The following is a 21,548-nucleotide window of genomic DNA, read 5'->3' on the forward strand; positions in this document are numbered from 1 at the left end:
GTTGATTCCTGATTAGACCTCTGACTTTATTTTAATAATTCTTTTATTTTATGATGTTCTTTACTAATATTGCTCATTTAAGTTTGATATTGTAGCTCAGTCTGGAAAAATAAGTATTTTTCTATGAAAGTGATTGAATGTATAACCAGATTTTGATTAATAAAGTTGGGGGGAAAAAAACTTTCTTCTTCTTCTTCTTCATCATATTATTATTATTGTTATTGTTATTATTATTGTTATATAATGAACCCTTTCATGCATGAATTGTGAGAACCTTAATCAATATTTATTTTCTTGAGTGTTTTCATTCCTCTTTAGGCATGAAAAAAAAAACAAAAAAAACAATGCGATTGAAAATTTTGTTATGAATCTATTTTTCATGGAGTTCCAAAAATGTCCACACAGCTTGACACCATGCATTTAATTTTTGAAGCCAAAACAAACAAACAAAAAAACATGTATTTACTGATACACCATGTGAAAACTATGAAATTTAAAAAAATGTAATGCTACTAATCGGATGTTTTCTCACATGTTAACATACTCTAATACTAGTCATTACTCACTTCATGGAGATAATATGCAAAAAAAAAAAAGTATATATATATATATATATATATATATATATATATATATATATATATATATATATATACACACACACACACACACAAACCTATGTTTAAAAAAACACTGTTTATTAATAATAATAATAATAATAATAATAATAATAATAATAATAATAACAACAAGCAATTGATTTAGACTCAAACAAGTTAGTGCAGATCAGGTTTATCTAGAACACCAAAGTTACAGTAATGGTCTGAATGTCAGTGTACGAGATGATGCATAAAAGTCTGCTGTGTCGGCTGATACTGAACTAAAACAACAAAATCCATGAACATACAAGAGAACAGCTGGAGAAAAACTGTCCACTTGAGTGACCACTCTGCATGAAAGGGTTAATTGTGTACTTATTTTTAGGTAGTTATTCATGTCCAAAACTGTTATCCCAATATTAGTAACTCCATATGTCTAGTTTACAGTTTACGTGTTGACAAAATATGAAACTTGACTAAAGAGTACTTTTAAGTATTAAACCTGGAAACAAGCAATATCAACAAATGTAACAATAAATAAAAGCAGCACAACAGAGAAATAATTACTCACAATCACTGCTTTATACTTTTTCATTTATTGTCAATCAAAAATATATGTTAACATGTTCTTTAACACTTTTGTTTGCAGCACATTTTGTATTTTACATTATAAAATGTCATTCTATTTATCATTTATTTGGGTATAAATCAAGACTTTCCTTGTAATACCTGAAACAAACCACTGTTGTCGTCTTGAATGACAATGGGTCACTGGTGTTAGCCCCACCACCACCACCTCCATTCAGCTCCTCCTCCCTGTCTCAGCAGGGATCCAGACCACTGAGGTGGGCAGTTTTGGATAGGCCTGGCTGTTTACATCAGCAGGGGTTCAGGGCTCTCCTAAGAGCCCCCCACTCCCCAGTTCAACAACCACTCTCTTAATCATAAAGAGAAATTAGCAGGACTTTGAGGAGGCAGGGCCCCCAGGCAGCAGCTGGACTCTCCATCCTGAAGCACTATGTTGGCAGATATACCCTGTAAACCACAAGCCCAAAAAAACAAGGACCACAGGACTCAGAGACTACAGATCCGTTACCCACTTGTGTTCTCTGGTACTGTCCCTTCTCCAAACGATCACAGATCCACATCTGGATCCAGTGCAGTTTGTTTACACAGACAACAGGTCTATGGATGACACTATAAACTTGGCCTTTGTAATGGAATTTTAGCTTCTTTGTCTCATCTCCTCCCCCAACACCCCCTACTGTTGCTTTTCTATAGAACCTACTGAGGTGTCTTATTGCGTATGTAAATAAGCAACGAAAGGTGACTGCATGTTCCTGTCTGGATAGGTGTAAAACCCGGGGGCCCATCACTGAACTAAAAGGACTCTTTTGAAGACCCCTGAAGGTGTCACCTGAGAGACGGTGTCCACCCTATAAAGGTGGATCTTGCCAGAAGCTCGGGGTCTTTCTTCACAATCACTGCTCATGTGCAAATTGATCTTTCTTTGCAAAGAAATAAAAACCTTGTTGGCCAGCAGAAGTCTCTATTTCATTATTCACCATCAGCAGAGAAAAATGTTCACAACACCTTACACCAGCACCTGGACTCTGCAGGAAACCCTGCCAGGATCATGCATATGCCTGAATCAACATGAAGCTGGAGAACTGACTTTGTATCTCACAGGAAATAGCCTGTGAAGCTGGAGAACATGTTCTCTGTGTTCTACTGTTCTCACTATATACTCACTACTGCACCTCCACGCATCAGTCTGACACGCTCCTGAAATATGCTGATAATCCCACACTTATTGTGCTCATTTCTGTTGTGGAAGGTTCTGTTTACAGGTGAAGATTGACCAACTCCTATCTTGAACAAAACCACTTGGAATTCAACATTCTACAGACAGTAAAGATCCCTGTGGACTTGAGAAAGAATCTATCTCTGTCCACAGAAGAGGATGCATGAAATGGATGTTGTTCAGCCTGCTAAAGGGTCCAATGAAGTGAAAAAGAACATCAACATGAAAAAGTACATTTGCACACATCATTTATCAAGTGGGTTCATTTATTAGCTAAAGATCCTTATCCTTTTTAAAATACCACTTGTAGAAAAAAAGTTACCACTGATTTTATTGATTGTACTTTTTACACCACAGCCATACCTCGAATTTGACGCAAAAATTCTTTCTAAGAAATTTGAAAATGTATTCAGTCTGTTAATTAAATGGATGATTGTTAAGTTTCAAGTATTAGATTTTCATTATTTTGTGAATATTATTGATATTTATGAGTTTGAACATTTGCGAGTTGCTTAAAAGTCCCTGTCCACGTGTTACCACAAAAATACCAATTTTTTATTTTCAAGTTACTTATAATTCAGATATTTGAGTGAAACTTTCAGAAAGTAATGATCTTTTGATACATTTTCGATGATGCATGCAATGGTAAAAAGTCGTCCATGTGTTTCCACAGACTTTTCAGTATTTTACACCAAAATTTATTTTCAGCATAGCTGAACATAATATCTAAAAGGTTTTGTCCTACTTGATACCAATTTCTGTCAAGAACGGCATGTTTTGAATGTTTGTGTAAAGCTTAAAAAATTGGTGTCTGTTTCAAGTCCACGTGTTACCGAGCAGTAATTTGACATTTTTAACCTAAAAATTTTATCTCAGCAAATTTTGTTGTACATAATGTTAAAGTACTTATAAATACCTACTCAAATATGTATAATACATGCACATAAGTTACTCTGCTCACATGACTGAGACAGTTGAACCTGAAATGTGTCCACATGTTATCGCTTGATCAGACCCTAAAGCCAAGGGTAGTGAAATTCCAGACTTCCATCAGAGTTCATCTTCGCCCCAGTTTGGGTCATAAACTCTCAGGAATAAAACCCTCATGTCAAACAATCAAATGAACAGTTTATTCCTCCTCCAGCTGAATTCATTATTAAGACTAGAGAATCCAACTGGTACTGATTTATACTGCTATTCACTTTATCTGTCACTGAATATTGTTTCATGATATTGTTTATAGTCAATGCACATTATATTTGTATCTATGTTCTTTTATGTTGTATGTTATATATGGTATTTATTACACCTTGCATCATGTTCATCCCCTTACACTATGTTTTCTGTTTGTTAAACCCACTGTTATAAATGTACTACACTAACAGACTAAAGCACATTCCTGTTGAGTGAAGACCTGCTTGGCAAAAAAGAGTTTCTGAATTCGATTCTATAAAAAAAATAAAAAGCAAAACTAGTTAATTCCCAATCCTAATAATATTACTAATTGTACACTCACAATTTTGCAAATCAAATACCAAAATTATCAAACAAAACAAAAAAAGTTCTCATTTCTAAGATTTGAGAGCATATAATGAAAGCCTGGGGAAATTATTCTACTTTTATATGATAGGATTGTTCTGATTTTATTTCAAACATTTGGGATTTAGCAATTGTTTTCACAAAGTTGTGTGTGTGTTAATTTTTTTTTACAACTGCTTACATGTTTTAATAATCTGTGAGTATGTGTATGTAAATTCTATGTAAATATGTGACCTGTGAGCAGTAAAGTGTCTTTACCACAACCTGTTCAAACAGCAAATGCAGTGAAAAAAGGCCAGAGTCAAAGTTGGTTAATTTAATTTATACATACATTTTACACACAAGGACTGTGAAAGCATTTTTACAAATTCTCCGTCATACATAGATGTAAAAAAAAAAAAAAAAAAAAAAAAAAAAGAGATAGCTGTCCACATTACATTATCTATAATACTGCGTAGACATGGATATTTGCACTAGAGAAATTGAAAAAAAAAGATACAAAAAATATGTATATCTGTATAAATATAAATTCAAGAGTAACAGAATTGTATCATACATTAAGGAGCATCAAAGACAACCAGAGGCTTCTTAGAGTAAAAATACAAAATGAAAAGGATACACAAAGAAGTCTGACACAGAAATCAGATCAAAACAAAGATTGTCAGTCGTCACTCTCTAAAGACCTCAGAAACAGAAAACACAAAACACACCCAGGAAACACCTCGCACACTTTGTGGGACTTACACAAATGGTGCAGAGACTCTGCTGAGGCTCTGCTTATAAAGCTATTTCACGGAGGATTCCACCCTGGTCGATATGAGGTTTAGAGAAGTGAGAGAACGCCTGTTGAGACGGCGGGATGAAGGAAAACTGTCTGGGGAAAAGTAAAAGAGCAATGTCTGTTTAACATCTGCAATGAAGCGTCATCTTTGGATCCAGTAGAAGGTGAATATGCCAATTATCGCAACGTTCATTTTTCTATTGTGCTTCGGGTTTATTTTATTTCCACTGTCTGCTAAAATACTGACAAAATGATTCCATGTTTTCTTGTGTTACTTAATTGCCCTTAATTTATGCTAATGCTACTTAAATATTCTATTATTATAATTATTTCGAATGATAAGAGATTAGATTTCTGAAATGAGCCGCTGCACGTTTGTCATGTTTTAACCATAAATAAAGTGTAAAATAACAATCACATTTCTTCAACTTTGACTCATGATAATGCTAATTATTGATATCAACCGCTATGGCTTTATTTCAATTGAAGACACAATTTCCTGACAAATAGCTGAAAAAAAGTCATTATTTTTCAATGCATTAAACTTGAATTTAAATTCAGGACTTCTGTCTTTATTACATTGCACATAATTCAACTAATGACAACGAATGATGAAAACCCTTTTGACTTTTCCATAGATTCTGTCCTAAAACTGGATTTATACTGAGTTACAAAAGCTTCCCATAAAACACTGCGCCAATCTGTCTGTCCATCCAAACTCATATGACCACTTAGTTCATGTCACAGATTTTCTTATTTCTATATTTATTAAGGTGAAGGCATCTTAGGAAATCCTAAAACAGATCCTCAAGGCTAAATTCCATCCTTGTATGTGTATTTTAATCTTCACAAATTTGTTGATTTTTCACTGGATTGAGTTCAAACTTCAACCTGCAACCTGTATAACTATATTAATACCACATAGAATGAAAACAAGGTTGCAAGAAATGAAAAACTAGAGATTTAATTATTTATGTATTCAGATTTTTTTTTAAAAATGTGTTTTCACTGCGGCCAAGTGTGTTTGTAGTTGTTGTTTAAAGGAGTGATATTTTGCTTTTTAAAATGGAATTATGCATTTTAAACATTTCCCTGTGGTCTACATAAACTGTAAATGCTATGTTTGGGTCTGAATTCTGCATTAATTCAACTCCACAGGTCCATCTTCAACCCTATTCCTGAGTAATGACACCAGAAAGGTCATTTTGAACGCTGGCCCTTTAAATGCACATGAGCCACTTCATGCCCCGCCCCCTCCAGGTTGTTGACTGTCCTGCTCTGTCCTGTTCAACCAACAACTGAACATTTTAGGGAATCAGCTTGAAGTTTGGACATATTTTCAGTATGGGCTACAACCGCTGCTGCTGACAAACAATTATGTCGTATTCAGAGAAATGTTAGTCGGAAGTCTTGACCTTGTAAGTGTAAATGTTGTGATGTAACTAGTTATAGACGCAACAAATTAAAACAGGTTGTAGAAGTCCACGCAGTTTTTGCCAAAGTGAATATAAAGATAGCTTTGCAGCACCTGGAGGGTTCAAATTCAAACTTTTGGAACTATTAGGGTCCAAATATACAAATAAATGTACTAAAGACAAATAAAAGTGGGTTTAGCAAAATATGACCCCTTTAACTGACGATCAAGTATCAACTGGTATATTGTATTGTGCTGTATTGCTTTATTCATAAACATTTTTTCACTAGATTGGATCAAGTGCTTTTAACTAGATGTTGCATGTTTTCACCTGTTTACCTTAGTTTATGTCATGTGGTTTGTAGTTTACGCCACTTTAATTGATTTTTCCATATTTTTTTCTTAAACTGCCAGTGTGATGGTTTTAAATCACCAAATCATTTCTGTTTTGTTATATATCTGTATGAAATGTGCTATATAAATATACAAATGAATAAATACATTGATGATAAACTTCAAAAACTCAGTAAAAAAGTAGAAGGAAGTAGAGGTTTATGATTGTACAAGGTCCCGTATAAAAATCACTCCATGACATGAACTGAGATCTCGACAAGTTGAACTGGATTGACTCTAGTCTAAGTTTCTATACAAAAAAACAGAAAGACTGGTGACGCATGTAAACACAGAGCATAAAGCAGAGCATGCTCCATTACCTTCCCCAGGTAAAAAGTAGCAACAGGTGAAAGAAGTCTGAGAAAAAGACAAAAACAAGAGGAGAGTAACTCTTAAGGTTGTGCTGCTCATCTCAGAACACAAGGCACATTTACAGAAAAAAAAACAAACGTTCAATACATTGTCAAGCAAAAGAAGAAACACCCCCCCCCCCCCCCCCCCCAACAATTCAGTAACAAATCTGATCCAAACATTACTGATCATTACTTAAAAGCTCTGACCTCCTCATAATTCCCAGTTTTCTCAAATTCTAAATACTGTTGACACAGTTTGGCAAAACTTGACCAAACGGTTCATTTTGACACAAATAGAGCAGTTAGTGTCTGCTGATTGTCAAGAAGCAAAACGTTTACTGGAGAACAGTGTCATCTGCAGAACAAGGCACAGATCTGTAGAGAGAGGAGAATTTAACACTTCTCTAACTTGCGGTCATTTTGGATAAATAATAGAAAATGTACCAAACAATCACTCTTTGTTGAAGTTTAACCATTTGTGGTTGTGTAAAGTCGAGAAAGCTATTCATTCGTTTTGTTTCAAACTGCATTTCCTGAAGCTGACCTGCCTCAAACCACTCCTCCTCTTCCTCCTCTATCTTACCTTTATCCTCTTTCTGAACCAAAAAATAAAACTTAACGTCCTCCTCTCCTGCAGTCAGGACCAGCCAGGCTGCAGGAGCTGAAGAGTCTGCCACTGGTGTTTTTTTTTTTTTTTTTATAAACACTGATCATCATCATCATCATCACCACCATCACCATTGCCATCTATCAACAAACGACACACGTCAACATTCAACTAGAAAAAGGCACACAGATCATTACTTTCAAAAAGCCAAGCACACGTGGCGATAAAGCCAACACGTTTCAATAAGCCACAACAAAAGAAAACAGGTACGCATGTAATAACAATTATTATAATAATGTAAATAATATTAACCACAATAATAAGCAGCATGTTGTAACTGAAAAGAGAAAACATACATAGATCAATATATTTGTACATAGCACGTTTCAGTACTAAATGTTCAAAAGAATATTAAGTGTTTAGAAAACTATATATATTGTTTTTTTTCTGTATTGCACATAGTCATACTATCACATGTTTGGCTGTTGTAAGAAAATGTTTCTTTGTGTATTTTATGAAAACTGGGTAAATTACTTTACAACTCAACAACTATCCAGGCAGAATCGCAGTAAAAATGTGTGTCTTGGTGCATTTGGATATGAAGCGTGTGTACTGTACTGTATGTGTGTGTTAGCTTTGATTCTCAGTCGGAACATGTCTCTGACCTGTTTGACCCGAGGTTAACGTCCTGATAAAATCCTCTGACTAATTTTTACTCTTGTACTTAAACAAGAAAATTAATTAATTTCTGAAGCATGCTGTTCAGACATTGATAGTGATATTGTATGAGATGCTAATTCATAGTCAGTGCATTATTAACAGTAGACGGCGGCTGTTTGGAGCAGCAGACAAGAATGCCAGCTCTAAATCTAAGCTGTGCAAAACTGAGGAAGCAGCAAAATGTATTTTAACCATCTAAAAAAAGCCCACTTAGAGCTATTGGAGGCAAAATAAGGATAAAAAAAAACTCGCTGAAATTTGGAAATATACTCCCTCCTTCTGCAGTACTCTCCTTAAAGTCCAAATTAAGAGTCAAAATAGAATACATGATATTGTTTCCTGTCACTTTGTAAGAGAACTGAAATGCAAAAAACTGTTGTTTTGAAAGGTTTACAGTAACATGTTAAACAATGAAGGAATGTGTAGAAATGTGTCTACACACGGAGTGGTTTGGAAATACTGATTTCAACTCTAGGATCTCACAGAATTTCATGTGATTTTACAATTTTCCAATTCCGGTCACTTCGTCACTCTCATGTGATGTGGATTGTAGGACTTCTTTTAGAGTTAAAACCAGTGTAACTAATTTAAAAAATAATACTGGACTTGCATCTGCATAATGTTTTGTTTTGGCATTGTAAATGTTTGTGTTTGGAAACTTAGAGCTTCCATTTTGTTGTTTTTAACCAAGTATTATCTTGTGAAGATTTTTATATAATATAAAAGGAAAGAATCCCGTGTGATAATACACATTATTTTAAAGCATTTCATAAGCGAATTTACGGTTACTGAATCATGATATAAAATTATAGAAATGGTGAGCTTTTGGCTGCATCACTAACCCATACGGTAAATTTGAACCATTTTCTCTCTGCATTTGCTTTAGGTGGGTAGAATACATTTAGCTTCTGCCCCCTCCAGTATGTTGCTCTGTTTCAATGCTCTTTCTATGCTTCTTTTTGCTGACTGCCATCTACTGTAGGTAATACACATACTATGGAGAAGGTGCATCATACAATCCCGCTTTATAAAACTCCAAACTAAGTCCTTAACAAGGCCTGAGCTCCATTACTTTCTCAGGTGCAGTCTAAAAAAAAAGGATGTTCAGACTGGAACTAGATTAAGGATAGGGAATTTGACAATAGGCATTAGAATTATAAATAAAAATAGTCAAAGCAAATGTGCTCGTAACAGAAACCTCGGAGGGCAAATGGTAGAGGCTACAGAACACTGAAGTTGAGTTGGCACAAAAGGAAACTGCTCTGGGGATGGAGGATGGACAGAGCAACCAAAGCTTGTTTGGTTCATCTGTAATCTTAAAATTGCATCAGGTGTTGATGCAGATTTAAACTACAGATTCAACAATATACATGTTGAAAGTTGAAAGTGGCCCATTTTTAAAGGCCAAGTATTATATCATGGCTGCTCGACAATACTGTACACAGGAGGAATCGTCTCTGAAACGTCACGATGGACATCTCCTGTTTTTTTTTTTTTTAATGACTGAGCACAAGCTGTACTGAATAAGTGTGCGAAAGTGTGTGCATGTGTCTGTAGCTTATTTTGCAGCAGCTGTTAAAAAGGCATGTTGCTTATTCAGCCTCCCTAACCCCCCCTTCCCGCCCGCCCACCCGCCCTCCCTCCCACGGTCCAAGAGAGTAAACTGGTTGCACTCTTCACATTGCCGTGTCTGATATCCGAGTGTAAAGCAGCTCAGGTAGAACAGAAAGCAGCTCCTGCGTCCGATGGTATTTCAGTCATCCATAAGACCAAGGATGGAAGGAATGGGATACAAAAAACCTCTCCAAGGACTAAAAGAGGTCCTCAAATTAGAAATCCAGGCATTATTACATTCCCAAAGATATTAACTATCTCCTATACCATTTCTGAGCCATGCTCTCTGATTGCGTCGCCCTTGGTGCAGTCAGTCTCATACACAATGTTTCTTGGTCCCAGTTTTAGGGGAGTTTACATTTAAAGTATGCACCATAGATTCCACAAGATGGCGATGTTCGTCAATCCTGCACCTGTAACTTAACAGCCATACTCTCTAATATCACACATGCCGGATATGCATAAAAACACAAACACACACAGCAGAAGAGCAGTAGGAGGGTCATGAACAACGCGACAAACACACACACTGCTCAGCTCCTTAAACATACACCGGCTCACACCCCTCTCCCTGCTCTCCCTCCTCGTCTTCATCCTCATCTTCGTCATCTTCCTCTTCCTGCTCCTCTTCCTCCTCGGGGCCCATGCTGGTGTCTGCGGTGACACTTAACGACATCTCGCTGGTTTCCAGAGGTTTTGGGTAGCGGAAGGGGCAACCGTTATCGTCAAAGAACCTGCGGAAGGTGAACTCATAGAAGGCGTGCTCTGGGTGCTTCCCGTGTGGGGAGCAGAGCATGTCCAAGGCCCGGGTGCTGTCCCCACTGTCGCTCCATGCCCCGGGGCCTCCCTCGTCCTCCACTGGGTCAAAGTTAGATGTGTCCATGGGGTGGGCTATCTTTGGCCGGTAGGGGGCGGGCTGCTGCCTCAGGTTGCTGGAAAAGTCCATCTGTGTGAAGAAAGGGTGGCTCTTAATCTCGCCCGCGCCGTTGGCACCCAGACGATCTTCTGCGGAACAGCAGAGTCGGCCGATGATGTCGACAGCCTCAGGGCTCAGTTTGACCTGCACAGGCACCTGTAGTGTGCTCTCCCAGTTAATGACCTGCAAATAGGAGTCAGACATTATTGTGTTACACCTGTTTAATACAGTTTTTGGAGGCACTGACACGATTCCCTATGATTACAAGGCTTAGACGCAGTGGTTGAGCCATTCGCATCAAAACATTATAGTTGATCTTCAGTGGACATGTTTGTTTGTAAGCTTTTTGTCCTTGTACAGTTTTTGCTACAGAAATATTTTCATGGAAATGCTGGCTACAACTATTTGATTCTATGCCCTCATCTCTTTGACCACATTCAAACCTCAGAGCCTCCTGGGAGCAACACAGAGCTACTAAAAGTCTTTCTTCCATAGTCCAATGGTGCCTCCTATTCATTCTGACGATAAAGCTTTCGCTTGCAAACTAGGATATTCCTTTGTCATTGCAGTACAAGATTGTTTTCTTTGCCAAATGTTATGAGTAAAGAGAACCTTAATCAGAGCTGACGTTCTGTAGATTTTGTTTCAAAATAAATGCTGTAGCCCAAAATAAAGACCTCCATGCCTGCATGTGGGTCGCACTGGGGTTGGAGTTTATTATTGCTATTTGCTGGTGACTTTTACAGTGGTGTGACTAATGCCTTGATATACAGAGCTCCTACTCTGAACATGTTCTTGCACAAAGAGTTTTATATTGGTTATTTGTTGCAGTGGATGTGCTCCAATAAAATCAAATCTGGCTACTAATTTTACATTAGAGGTTTGTTTTGGTGTGATCTATTAGTTTTGTTACAGTCAAATCTATAAATTTCTTCCCGAAACACAAATTTAAAACTCAATCATGTGATTGTGCCAGCTTTAGAGACATGGCTGATATTCATCTGCACTCTCTAGCAGATCAACGCTATGTAACACGTTATGGATGCAAGCACATACAATAACATAACCATAACCATCTTATAAAAACATGACTCACTACACAAAATTTTAACCTCTGTTGCCCAATGTCCATGATCCATATGCAAAATTGAACTGGATACCAAAACCAAACTGGACATAAGCCAATATAGGGAGGATTTTAATGGCATGTGGCTTTTGTCTCGTGCAATTTGTCATCATTTCCCATAGTTTGTTCATATAATGGGATCACTGCAAACACACAAGGATGTATTTCACAAACTACCCCTAATGTAATGCTTAAAACTCAAATTTAATATCTGACATTGGTGTTATTTGAATCTACTCGAGTTCAAATAACTGTTCAAAACAAATGGATCAAAAGAACAAATCCCTGCAGAGTTGAAGTGAGTCAATTCAATCAAGGTTTATGTCTGAAGTCACATTCACCTGGGACTTCCAACAAAGACGCAGGAAGAACATCTCAGGAAATCTGGCCTCCTCCAATAAAACAGTTCCAGTGACATCAAGGTCACATTTATTCATTCACTGTTTTGCGATTCTAACCCAATTGAAGAAAGGGATATTTTTCCTCTTCACTGACCTTAATCTGGGTCTCAGTGGGTGTGGGGGCCAGGAAGGGTGGCTGTCCCACCAGCATCTCAAACAGGATCACTCCCACGCTCCACCAGTCACACAGCTGGGTGTAACCTGCACAAAAATGTCAGATTAAAGGGTTAGTGTTCTGGCTCATACCTCATAATCATTGTTTCATTTGCTTCGGCAAATAGCCAAAAAATTAAACTTAGCAAAAACTCAAAGATACTCAATAATAACTAACGTCAGTATATTCACACAAATATTGTTGTAGAGAAATGCAAAACACAGTATTGTAAGGAACAATGGATCCATTCGGACATGGAGCAACTCATAGGCCCCATATATGCAAAAAAAAGGGTTTTGAGAGATTGTATCATCGATGTAAGTGATAACCAAGATGAATTGTGACCTGAACCCTCAAACCACACTGGTGATCTGTGACGCATTTAACCACACATCTTTCATAGTGTAAATAATAATGTCTGGAATGGACTGCCTACCTTACCTGTGCACAACTATTGAGTAAACCCCCTAACCTTTTATTTTGTCATTGTTTTTACTGCTCTAACAGATCAGTGTAGCTCTGATGTACATGCAGTTGGGGTGCTAGCTTGAATGGAACCTTGTGCGAAACAACCCTTTGTTGCCCCCCTCCCCCACTGCAAATTTATTTTTGGGAGGTGATCCCCCCCCCCCCCCAGCTCCCACATCTTTAATTTTTTTGGAGACGGGGGGCAGCAGGACGCTGATGCTGCCGTTAGTGGGGCTTTGTTCAAAAAGATTGAGAAACACTGCATTACACAATAGAAAACCATTTCACAAAGTTTTTTTTTTTTTTTTTTTTTAATTTTGGGGTGCATTGCCGCCCCCCCCTGCAATGCCACCCTGTGCGGCCGAACATAATGGACATGCCAAAAACCGCTACTGTGTACATGTCTGGAGTGCAAGTGAACCATATTCTTCTGAAACCTTCTTGTGGTCATGGTTAGTGTATGCAAAACATCTCTCCTGTCTGGCAACAGACTCACGTTAATACTAAGTGTAATGAAGCCACATGGGAAGGCCAGAGTGCACGAATGAAAAAAAAGGACAAAGTATTGTTTCTTTTGTTAACTGACCTTTGCGAAGGAGCACCTCTGGTGCGATGTAGTTGGGTGTTCCCACCAGGGAGTGAGCCAGGCAGCGCTGATGCTGCCGGTTGGCGCGCTGCTCCAGTGTCATCAACCGGTCACCACAACGACAGTTAGACACATCATCCCAGAAGTCACTGGGCTCCATGCTGTCCTGTCTGACATGGCTCCCTGCCGATAGAAAGAATAAAGTTCAAACACCATCTGTACAAACTAGGTAGGATAAGTCACACTCGCAAGATCTTCTGAGATGCCCATAAACAGAGCTTTTTTGTCATTGCTCTACACAAAACTTGTAACTACTATAATCAGGTGAGTGACTCTACAGGCAGCTAATAAACTTCTGTTTGGGAATTAGTATGAACTAACCTGATCTAAAACAATTAAAAGTGCATCCTCACAAAGTATAATTATCATTAAAATATTTTAAAAATTGTAATTTTATTGCCTGTGTATATTTAGATACTTGTGAATCACCTTTCTGGTAGTACTTGGAGTTGTGTGTCCATCGGAAACCTGTACACAAGCCGAAGTCAGTGAGCTTGATGTGTCCATCCAGGTCAATGAGGATGTTGTCGGGTTTGATGTCGCGGTGGATGAAGCCCATCTTGTGGACGCTCTCTATGGCCAGTGTTAGCTCTGCTACGTAGAAGCGTGCCAGCGGTTCAGGGAAGACACCCATTCGGATGAGGAGACTCATCATGTCTCCTCCAGGGATGTAATCCATGACAAAATAAAGGCTGTCACGGTCCTGGAAGGAGTAGTAGAGACGCACCACCCATTCGTTGTCTGCCTCTGCAAGGATGTCCCGCTCTGCTTTCACATGGGCCACCTACAACAAAGCAAACCCATGCTTAACAACAGTAGCTTTTATAGAACAACTAAAACTCAAACAGGCCACAAGTTGTTTTTGTGGAGTATGAATGTTTTGCATTAAAGAAAAAAAACTTCAAGTGTAAACTATATGAATATCACACACCTGGTTGCGGTTAAGGACATCTTTCTTGCGCAGTGTTTTCATAGCATAAAGTGCACCAGTGTCCACCTTACGTGTCAGACACACCTCGCCAAAGGCACCTATGCCCAGTGTTTTGATTTTGACAAACATGGATTTGTCCATTTTGGCGCGCCGTAACCTGTTGTAGTTGGACTCCTTCTGGTTCAGCATCTTCCTCATCTGCTCCTGCTCTGCTTCTGATAGGCCGGCCTGCACAGAGGAAAGGGGCAGAGGAAAAGACAGCCAAAACAAGCATTACAAAACAAATACATTTTTTAAGTAGTCAAAGAAACAACTAAAAACAAATACGTTTGTCATTTGTGATTAATGAACTGAAGCTGTTAGCTGACCTTTGCCAGTTTAAACTGTTACTTAACGGTCTGGGTCTGTCTGTGCTAGGATTCTCTGAAAATGCCTTCCAGTTGTTTTAAATTAGGTCAGGGAGGCTGAGGTCAAAGTCACAATTCAGGACAAGCTTATGCAAACACAAATGTGAACTCACTGACACGTCATCCTGAGACAAAGGTCTTGTTTAAAACAAACTCCTGAGGGGAAATTCTTTAGAGGACAGTCTCTTGAACATCAGTCAGTACACCCCATGTGCATCTTTTATGGACAAATACATTTTAGTATATTAGATACACATCTTGTACAATTTTCTTTACATATTCAGTTTATGGATTACACAGATGTTTTTAGGAACTATAAGGTTGCATTTTCTATTTTTGCATTCAAACAGGCAAAAAAAGTAAGATAGACATGAATGAAAATCTTTGTCTTTAGATGATGTGAGTGTATAATAATACTGGATGATGCCAGGTGTTTACTGGTTTTCTGATAATTTTGTGTTTTTATGATTTTCCACGTGACACATGCCTTTGGAGCCAAGATAAAATAGGCTTCACAGAGATACTTTGTAAACTATGACTGGGTGATTTTTTTTTAAATGCAGGGACAGAGATTTTTTTGAAAAACACCTGCATTCATTTCGACTAGCCTTTTGATGTTTTGTCAGCTATCAGTATGAATTTCTCACTGTAGTACAGGTAAATTATGGCAGACAGAGCAGTAATGTCCTTTACCTTGGACATCTCCTGTTCCAGCTGCAGTCTGCGGTTCAGTTTCTGCTGGTAGGTCTTCATTACATTTTCTATGTGCTGCTCCATGTAGAACTTAAAGGCAAAAGGTGAGTAGGTCTTGATGCGGGACTCCCTCTTCTCCTCATCACGTCCATTCTTCCTCACTGGAACAGGTGAAGTCTGGATCTGCTTCTTATCTTTCACTGTTTTCTCTCCTTTTCCAACCTTGGTCTTTTCTTTCACCTGCTGGTTCTCCTCCACCTTCCCACTGCCTCCGCTACCGCTGTGTGTGCTTCTGGCAGTAGGGTTGTTGAGCTCCTGAGCTCCACACATGGCTCCGGCTCCTTCCAGGGCTCCCGGTTCACCTGGTGCCCCAGACATGAGCAGGTTTTTGGGGTAAGGTGGTGGTGGGCAGCGTGGCTCCTGAGCAGGCTCCAGGGTGTAGGTCTCTTCAGGCATGTAGGGCAGAGGTTCAGCGGTGTCCTGGGCCTGAGCAGTCATCCAGCCGGGGTGGCACGGTCCAACGGCGGTCTTGGGCTCTGGCCTCATCACTCGAATGCTGCTCACCGGTTTTTGGATTGGTGGGGACGTCACAGCTGTGATGGTGTTTGGCGGGCCCATAGTGGGGTCTTGTTTCCCAGCAGGGGGTGGTGCAGCCATAGTTGGCCGGACTCCACCAGGCCCAGTAGAGCGACTGTTGAAGGAGTTGGTCCTGCTAGGGACACGCACTTCACCCCTGAATGGGCACTGGGGTTGGGGCTGCCTAGCTGGAGCGGCTCCCTCAGGACCTGGAGGCCCCGCCCAGTGGTGCTCATACAGGTCCAGGTTCAGGCTAGCCCTGGATGGCGTCATTAAGCCCTGGGGCAGATCGGAGAAGTCAGGACCCATGGCTGCCACTCCACCTGGTGAACGGGACATCATGTGAACCTGGTGGGAGGTGGGGCTGGCCTGGCGGGGGTGGGAGTGGGGGGACAGGTACAGGTTGGCAGGGTACCCTCCTCCAGGACCATTCTGGCTCATGGGCCCTTTACCCTGCAAGTAGTTGTCTGGGGGCGCCATGGGGGGTGGTGCCATCTTGTTCTGGAAGGAGGGGGTCCGTTTGACCCCATAGCTTGTGGGCTCCATCATGTGTGGCCTGGCATGGCCATAATCAAAATGTGGTCCTGGCACAGGGCCCCCTGGTGGCTGTGGCTGGAGCTGCAGGGGCTGACCTGGGACATTGTAGCTCATCATGGGGCCGTGTTGCTCCATACTGCCAGGGTAGCCTTTCTGCTGAGCCCCTGGGGGGTATATGGTGTTGGCTGGGTTACTCTGTGTGGGCATCACTGATGGATACGTGCCCATACTGGGGGGTCGACCCATTGGGTTTCCCATTGCTGGGCCCTGTGCTGCACCAGATGGGGGCAGCATGTAGTTCATCACAGGGGCTGCGCTCATGTAGGGTCTGGGCATCTCTCCCTCAGGGCCATATCCAGCCGCTCCCTCGTACATGGGGGCCCCCATCTGGTGGTATGGGGGTATGGCACCAGCCTCACCTGAGGCTTCCATTGCAGGGTGGTGGTCCATGGAGTTTGGCATACCTGCTTTTCCTAACAAGACAAGAAAATTATTTCAGAAACATTCCTCTTAAGGCTTTTGTTGTATGACATCTACCAAAAGGACCTACACTTTAGGACTAATACAAACTAATTATCAGAGCTGATATTCACATTTTAGAAATTATTAATTATTAGTACCTTTTACCTTTTTTTAATATGACATCCAAATGAATGAATTGATTCATGTGAACAGTGTCCTGTCAACAGCACTACCTTGGACTTTATCTACTAGCTCTGTCATCATTTCATTATGCTACTTTGGCTATAGTTTAATGGAACCTGATAGAAGACTTAGCATCATCAAATGATTGTTTAAAAGGCACTTAATTTCTGATGTTCACCTGACTGCACATCAGTGAGAAACTTGACAAAAGGCAGTTTCTGTAGAAAAAAAAGCCAAATCACATAAAAGACTTTCAATCTGTCCCAAAGTGACTATATGAGTGTATTTGTGCACCTGGTGAAGTCTGTTTGATGACACGGACGATGAGCTCATTGCGAGGGTCCAGGTAACCCATTTTACTGATGTACTCCAAGGCTGCTTCAATGTTTCTGCTTCCTGTCTGCTTCAGCGCCCGCACTGCCATCTCCTGTGATAGAAACATACAAAAAACAGAGAAATTTAGGAGATGCTTTACTTTCATAAGTTTATAACTTATATTTTTCAACATCAAGTCACAATTCTAGGATGTTTCAGTTACCAAACAGAAGCACAAGAGAGCAGAAGCTTAACAGAGTTTTAAAGTAAAAACAACAAACAAAAAGATGAATTCATCACATGACAATATTCTGACCAAAGACACAGAAACACACGTGGGAAAAAGAAAAATAATCAATAAATATAAATAATAATTGTGGACAACATCATGATACATGATGATATTTTGACATCCTTCTAAAGCACTTAATAAATGCTCATTTGGTGCAATCACACAACGAATGCAAACAAGTCTAGTAGCCCCTGCAACTTATGTTGTCTATGTAAAACACTGTTTACTTTCATTAAGAGTTCCAGCAGGAAGTATTTTATACTTATGTGCAAAATGAGGAAATAAACCAAGTTAAATTTAACTTGCTGTTTTTTATCATATGGGATTGATTTAGGAAAACAAAGAAACTGGAGTTGTGTACTGGTTCTAGTTGTTTTAGGTGTCTTATTTGGTGTGTGTAGTAATGTGGACATTCTCAGTTTCAGGCATTCTTGTATTCTCATGTAGATCATGTCACAAAGTATAAATGTATTAAGTATATTTTACCCATATTTCAAAGAAAGTTGATGAGTATTATTTCTTAAAATGAGGCCAACTGGGCTTGAGGTGCCCATAAACCCAACATATAAACAAATACAAAGAGGATGTTTAAAAAAGAAAAAAAAAAAACAACTGTTACTGGAGGTGCTCGACCACCTGCATCCTCCGTACTTGGAGTTGCATACCAGTGACTTCCTGTGCCCGTCACAACAACACAAAAAAGGAAAAAGATGTCGAGACACAAGAAGGAGGTCAAATCATGACTGGTCAAAGACCTTCATTCCAGGAATTGTACTCATACTGTTTCTGTTTTTTAGTGAACCACACTTAACAAATTGGGAAGAATTATTAGTATTTTGGGCATCACTGGGAAAAAAGAAAAAAAATGTTGTAATTCAAGTGGTCTGACAAGGCATTTGCATCTACTCTTTGCTTGTATTTTCAGGCTGTAGAAAATCCATCCTGTGACATGAGATTTGGTCTAATCACATGTTTTCAGACAGATAGAGGGGTTTAAAAAAGTGACTGACAGCTGTAATTGCCCATTGCTGATTTTGTTCCATCATATATGACCTGGACATGATTCAACAGTTCTCAACAACAGCTTGGAAAAGTGGTTTCACTTTTCCATAACAGCATGAAGTGATATTAGTTTAATTTATATTTAACCACATATTTTGATTTGGACTGAGAGGAAAGACCTTTAGATGAAAGATATATATTTTCTAATTCTGGTGCTTTTTTATCCACTATTTCAGTTTAGAAGCCTGAGTATTCGCCCAGTTCAACCAATATATACAAGGTTATTCAAAAAGAATGAACCAACTTCATTGCGCAATATTTTAATAAGGAAAAGCAATAGAAAACTCCAGCCAAGTCCCAAGTATTCTACTCACAATCAACTTTTATTTCCTGTCTTACAAGTGTTCAATGTGGCCACCACCTGCAGCACGGGCAACGTCAATGCAATAAGAGAATTCCTCCCAGACACGTATCAGCGTATCACGATCCACTGAATTGATCGCTGTTGTTATTCGATGTTTAAGGTCATCGAGGTTAGTGGGTAGCGGTGGAACATAAACGCAATCTCTTATGTATCCCCACAAGAAAAAAAAAAAATAAATAAAAAATTTTTAAAAATCACACACGGTGAGGTCTGGGGATCTCACAGGCCAAGCACAAAGAGCAAGGTCTTGGGCCCCCTTCCGACCAGTTCATCGCTGGGGCACTTTTTCATTTAAAAAAGCTCAAACTTAAAAAACTCCTTTCAAATGGTCACTGACTCATTCCATGACGATGCTTGAGAACTGAAGCAATGCGTCATGAAATCCATTCATTCTTTTTGAATAAACCTGTATATAGCTTAGTTAAAATGTCAGCATGTGGCCAAACTAAATAATCAGCCTGTCTCTAAATTATATGAGCACTCTGATAGTTCTCTTCTGTTAAAATGTCTTAAAATCAGAGGACCTACGATACTCTGGGAGCTTTTAAGAAAGAAGGAGATTAAAAGTTTTCAAGAGATAAAAGACCAATATAGTCTAACGAATCTGGATCAATACAGATACGTGCAATTAAGGCATTATTTAGAGGGAACAATGAGGGGAACCACTAGGGGGAAGGGGTTAGAACTCATTAAAATGTTTACTTTAGCATATGAGTCAAAACTGAAAAATAAATTGATTTCAAAATTATATAAGGGAGTGGAAGACTTAAAGGGAAATGACACGGTGTATATAAAAAAGAGGTGGGAGAGGGAGGCAAATATTGTCATATCAGAGGATGAATGGGATGAGATAAATGAACAGCAGTGGAGAACAACTTGCTCATTATCATGGAGAGAACACGGGTGGAAGAACATCATAAGACTCTTTAGAACACCAGCACAGACAAAGTATCATGACACAAAGTGTTGGAGATTATGTGGGGCTGATAAAGCTGACCATTTCCATGTATTCTGGAGTTGTCCTTTCATTGGTAGTTACTGGCAGGAGCTTAAGAATTGTATGGAAAAAGTACTGAAGGTCGACCTTCCATGTACATTTGAGGTACTATATCTGGGGAAACTGGACATAAACTTTTCTAGATCTGGGGACAAACATATTTATAGAATAATGCTGATTGCAAGCAAAAAAGCAATTACCAGAAAATGGATGAAGAATGAGGTACCTAAGGTTGAGGACTGGGTTGAGGTAATACACAATATTTATGTGATGGAAAAGCTAACTTTTTCTCTGAGACTGGAAGTGGATAGATTTAAAAGAATATGGGAAAACTGGTTAGAGTACATAAAACCAATTAGGTCTGATTTTATCTGAGATGTATATTGTGGGAAAAAAAAAAAAAAAAAAAGCCCTAGTTCAAGCTACAGAGGTTCAGTTTTTTCTTGTTAATTGTATTTGTATATTTGTTTTGGTTTAATATATTCCCTGCACTGGTAACATAGTAAAACCCTGTTAGTGTAATCGGGCAAAATGTATGGTGGAAGGTATAGAACCACGAAGTCCCGGGCACAATTTTATTTTTGTACTTGGAAAGGAATGGTAATTCCCAAATTTGATTTAAAGTAAAAGAATGAGGATGTTTTTATATATGTATGTATGTGTATGTGTGTGTGTGTGTGTGTGTGTGTGTATATATATATATATATATATATATATATATATATATTTATTTATTTATTTATTTATTTAAATTTTTTTTTTGTTTTTTTTTTGTTTTTTTTGTTTGTTTTTGTTTGTCCTATATTTTCTATTTTTTGATTGTCATGATTAATTTAAAGATATTAAATTTGGAGGAGAGTGGAAAGAGATGGAAAAAAACAAAAACTCAGCCATTGTGTACCAGCTGTATGTGGAATTTATTTTATAATGTTCAATAAAAAGATAATTAAAAAAAAAAAAAAAGTCTTAAAATCATTGTAAATCCACACCAGGCACTTCAGTTTAGACTTCAGAGTGATGTCTTTGCATGGTCATATTTATGTGGCTTTTCTTTGCTTTGTCTCTTTTTTTCTACCACACTCCCAGGGGGCTTCATGTGGAGCTCATCCCTGGTCCAGTGGTTTCTCCTCCAACAGGTGCGTCAGTGGAAAAGCCCAGAGGTATGTAGGTCACTTATGTGAAAAATGCTGGTTT

General features: G+C 38.9%; 1 protein-coding gene across 1 annotated transcript in view; it reads right to left on the reverse strand.

Moving 5' to 3' along the window:
* Positions 1-7,520: 7,520 nt before the first annotated feature.
* Positions 7,521-21,548, reverse strand: part of lats2 (large tumor suppressor kinase 2) — a 44,639-nt gene continuing 30,611 nt past the window's right edge. Inside the window, exons 3-9 of the mRNA XM_030125425.1 lie at positions 17,619-17,751; positions 15,567-17,152; positions 14,467-14,694; positions 13,965-14,319; positions 13,476-13,658; positions 12,362-12,468; positions 7,521-10,923 (exon numbers count right to left, since the gene is read on the reverse strand). Coding sequence (XP_029981285.1) covers positions 10,366-10,923; positions 12,362-12,468; positions 13,476-13,658; positions 13,965-14,319; positions 14,467-14,694; positions 15,567-17,152; positions 17,619-17,751 — 3,150 coding nt within the window. The 3' untranslated portion in view covers positions 7,521-10,365. The remainder of the gene's footprint in view (positions 10,924-12,361; positions 12,469-13,475; positions 13,659-13,964; positions 14,320-14,466; positions 14,695-15,566; positions 17,153-17,618; positions 17,752-21,548) is intronic.

The sequence above is a fragment of the Sphaeramia orbicularis genome, chromosome 21, assembly GCF_902148855.1.
Source record: "Sphaeramia orbicularis chromosome 21, fSphaOr1.1, whole genome shotgun sequence".
In the NCBI taxonomy this organism is placed as follows: Eukaryota; Metazoa; Chordata; class Actinopteri; order Kurtiformes; family Apogonidae; genus Sphaeramia; species Sphaeramia orbicularis.